Below are 4,404 nucleotides of genomic sequence, written 5' to 3'. Positions count from 1 at the left end.
GTAATTGCTACTAACAAGTTGCTATTCATTTTTTAAATAATTTCTCTCACACTCTCCTTGTCTCTTGCACTCTCTTCTATTTTCTCACTCTCAAAACTCTCTTTCTTAGATCAACCTAGGGTGGACAATGATTGTGATGGCCTTGGCTTCCAACAGCCAATGATGTACACAAGTCACGGTGGATACACAAGTTTGTGGTTGGGTTGATTTTGGATTGGGCTGCCAAGAAAGGTGTTGCTCGATTGTGGTGGGTTGTGGATTGGCTTTGCTAGGTTTTAGGTGGTGGTTGCTAAGTTTTTTCTACTTGGATTGTGTGTTGGGTTGTTGGATTATGGTGGTGGTTGAGTGGTTGGTTGCTATGGGTTGTGATGATGCTTGAGATTGTCAGTCAGAATGCTTGTCCAGAATGGTGTCGTCCTATGCTAGCTTTGTTAGGATTAGTACCCTTAAATCCTATTGTATGATGCTATGTATGATATTAAGTATGACATTATGTATGACTTAATATTGTGATTAATAAATTTTTTTTATTATTATCTGAAATAGTGGTAACATGGATATTCGGACATTATCATATAGTCCATGAGATGCGTAGTATGTGATTTATGTGAAAAGTCACAGAAGATATAAATCACAAGTCCTTTGTAAACTCAGAATTATAGTTCGTAGTAGGTGATGAAATTGGTCATTTCATCTGTGAAGACTATAACATATCAACTAAGATGATTTGTCTTGATCATAGAAGTGGAGACTTCTAGTTGATATGTTGATATGTTTTAAGAGTTAAGACATATTGAACTAGACCACTATGAGATTCATTATTCTCCTAATGACTATCAATTGAATAATAAATCTCACGTCTTCTATTTACATAAACTCTTAATCTTGAGAGAATAATGGACCTGATCATGAAGTATAGGTTGTTTTAATATATCATGAGTGAGATTTAAAGTAACGGTCAAAACCTCAGTATGTTGGGCAGCCACATTTAGTGTTGATAGAACATATATTCTTAAGATAGAATTCATAGTCTCTTAACGAAGATATAAAATATTTTCTTGAGATAAGTTTAATGGGTATAGTTATTCAGAGTCACACATTGGAGAAGAAACTATATTGTAGTATAGTTCAATCATTAAAAAGATCACATTCAAAAAGTTTCACCACTTTCTGTCTTTGTGGTTAAGTAGGAAGTCACAAATCAAAGCACAAATATAAGCTTTTGGTATTAACGACCCCCTGGGAGAAGTGACTCTGCAATGGAAGACGTATGAGAAAAAGCCTGGTTCGTAGAAGATGGATAGAACATGAAAAAATCATCGAAACCATCCCTATGTGCAAATGTTAAGCCGGTGGAAGAAAGACCAAGCGATGTTAAGTCTGGAAAAGGAACATCACCTTCTAAGTACTGCACAACTAGGCGCATGCTTGGCCTTGCTACAGCCTCTGAATGAGAGCACAGCAATCCTAGTTTCAAAACCAACTGTAGTTCCTCTGCTACATAATTTGTACCAAACTTTGGATCCCTTGCCTCCATGATTTCGCCTTGGCTCAAATGAGAAAACACCCAATCAACCAAAATTGAATTTTCTGATGGCCCATATGCCTGTATGGGTCTTCTTCCACAAGCAACCTCGAGCATAAAGGCCCCAAAAGCAAACACATCGGTGCTTGTTGTGGCCTTGCCACTTCGAGTATGCTCTGGTGCAAGATACCCAAGAGTTCCAACCACATGGGTAGTTTGAGGATCAGTTCCATGGTCATATAATCTTGCAAGACCAAAGTCACCTAATCTACCATTCAGTTCACCATCTAGCAAGACATTACTAGCCTTCACGTCTCTATGAATAACAACTTGATCCCATCCTTCGTGTAGATAAAACAGCCCTGATGCCACACCTTTTATGACGTGAAATCTCTGGCTCCAACTGAGGGTGGCCTGAGGTTGATCAAAGAGGTACTTGTCTAGGCTTCCATTGGACATGTAGTCATACACCAAAAGCAGTTCTCCTTGTCTTCGGCAATAGCCCAAGAGTGGTACTAAATTTCTGTGGCGAAGCCGACCTATACTCACAATTTCAGCCACAAATTCTCTCATTCCCTGTCTTGATTCATGAGAGACCTTCTTCACAGCAATCTCAATTTTAGAGGTAGTTAGTACACCTTTATAAACTTTACCAAATCCACCACTACCCAATAGTTCTTTGTCCCTAAATCCTTTTGTAGCAATATAAAGATCTTTGTATTTGAATCTGTGAGGCCCATAGTCAACCTCCCAGTCTTCTACCAATTCTGCAAACTTCCTTTTCCTTTTTATGACATACGTTGCACCTGAAATTGCTACCACGACTAAACTAACAAGAATCACAGGCAATCCAATTGTCAAAAGTTTAGATCTCTCTTTACCTTGAGGCAGCTTGGGAAGTTGAGAAAGGGCAAGTTCTTGAGCCTTACCATTCATCTTAAAGCTCCAACCCAAAATATAATGGGAAGTTAGGAAAGAGCCAGTTGCGGAAGAGAACCCAACATACATGGTTTTGTTAATGATAGGTGAAAGATCACGGGACAAAGACAATAGTGGAAATTTGGGTTTACCAACATCAATTGGAGCTAAAGTTACATTGAGTTGCTTCTTGACACCGTCATATTCCACCCAAACTTGCATTGGGTTTCCACTGAAAAGGGTCAAGTTCATAAAGGCACCACTGTCAGCATAATAACCTGCTAGAGAAGAATTCTCGGACACCACTCCATTTATGTCCACCCCAACATGGTTATCATTGATATCTTTAAATTCTGGGTTCTGGATTGTATCGAGCTCTACAGCAACGACATGATTGGTAGCATTACCATTGTTGGTCTCATTGAAAAGGCCAAGGTATTGGTTTGGACGATCTCCTGGCCGCCCTCTAGTTGGAGAAATCACGAAAGCTATCCCATGACCTCTTAGAGTTGGATATCCGGAAGCAATGGCAAAGACGAAAGTCGTAGAGAAAGAGAAAGCACTGTCATTCAATGAGTTCTTGAAGCTTATTGGAGTAGGGTAGAAAGCATTACCCTTTTGCTGTTTGGTGTCATTGGTGAGCTCCAAAAGACCATTTGAAGTGATAGTGGCTATGCCGTGTAGGCTAAGATTGACTGATCTAAAACCATTGTAAATGAAGTTGGTATCTTGGGAGCCTACAACGCTTATTAGGAGAGGCGGCAGTATTACAAGCTTGGAAAACATGGCTATATTTGCATACAATTTCTTCTTTTCATTCTAAGAAATGCAGGGTTGGTTTACATACATCATGTTGAGGAGAACATCATATGTAAATGTAATATGTATTCATACCTAAAGTCAAGCTCCCACACTTCACGGGTCACCCGGCAGCCGCATCACCCAAGTTTCGAGTAAACGATTTTGACTTTTAAGGAATCTCACATTTTCCATGAAAGTCAGGCTTAAGATTATTAACCACGCAAATAGTTATATCTTATCTGACCTTATGTGGATGAGAACGAGATACACAACATCAAGAACAAACCCCAGGGTATACTTTGTCAAATTCCATAGTCTCCTGTTACATCAAATGAGTGTTTAATTTTTCTCACAAAGTATTGAATAGTGAAGCTTCTGAGCCATAGTCTCAATTACAACTCTCAATCATGTTGGACTTGGATGACACCTATCAACAATGTATCATTGTGAGATGCAGAGAAAATTTGTAGTGTACACAATATTTAATGTGGATGGGAAGAAATTTCATCCTATTGCAATTGGTTAGGTTAGCAAGTGATCTATTCCAATTTAATGATCTTGAAATTTTGTATACAAGTAATAATCAAGGAAACTTCTGGCTAAAATAAGTCGGACTTTTGGCAAGAGAGAAAATTGATGTCTAGACAAATCAAGCTAAGGCAGACCAAAATGGATCATATTCTTAATTTCTTATCTCTATTTGTTCCATGTCAAGACTTACAATCAATGCTTGGCGTATAAAAGTTGAACATCTTATCTAAAGTCCATCCTATGAAAATTTGAAAAAAAATTCATTTAAACCAACACAATACATAAATTATAAAGGAATCAAAGAAAAATTGTCAAAAATAATGAAAATTCAATCTATGCTTAAATTCTTATAAGGATGAACACAATAGCAATATCCTTTTTAAAAAAAATAAAGATAAAAAAATCTATGCTTATTTTGTACGTATGATAAAGTCCTATCACAAAGTTTTTTGAGACTCATGTTGATTAGTGATTAGGAGTTATAAAGGAATAATCATCAATATATATATAAATATATATTAGTAGAGATCTCACGCGGGAGTGCATGAGATCTTGCCAAGTAACACTTTAATTTTGCATTTAGCATTTTTTTACCTCTTTCATTAAGATTTTTTTACTGTTACCCAAAA

The 4,404-nt window shown here is 37.3% G+C and overlaps 1 protein-coding gene across 1 annotated transcript; it reads right to left on the bottom strand.

The window, feature by feature from the left end:
- Nucleotides 1-1,099: 1,099 nt before the first annotated feature.
- On the bottom strand, nt 1,100-3,419 carry LOC115952912 (L-type lectin-domain containing receptor kinase IV.1-like). Its single transcript, XM_031070262.1, has one exon. The coding sequence runs from the start codon at nt 3,227-3,229 to the stop codon at nt 1,229-1,231; it is 2,001 nt and encodes a 666-aa protein (XP_030926122.1). The 5' UTR covers nt 3,230-3,419; the 3' UTR covers nt 1,100-1,228.
- Nucleotides 3,420-4,404: the final 985 nt, after the last annotated feature.

Source organism: Quercus lobata, chromosome 7 (genome assembly GCF_001633185.2).
Source record: "Quercus lobata isolate SW786 chromosome 7, ValleyOak3.0 Primary Assembly, whole genome shotgun sequence".
NCBI lineage: Eukaryota > Viridiplantae > Streptophyta > Magnoliopsida > Fagales > Fagaceae > Quercus > Quercus lobata.
Note: the sequence above shows the minus strand (reverse complement) of the source record. Positions and strands in the feature narration are given on the sequence as shown.

Bases quoted from the DNA above. Each gene is read 5' to 3' on its own strand.
- LOC115952912 (XM_031070262.1), bottom strand. From the start codon at position 3,229: ATGTTTTCCAAGCTTGTAATACTGCCGCCTCTCCTAATAAGCGTTGTA.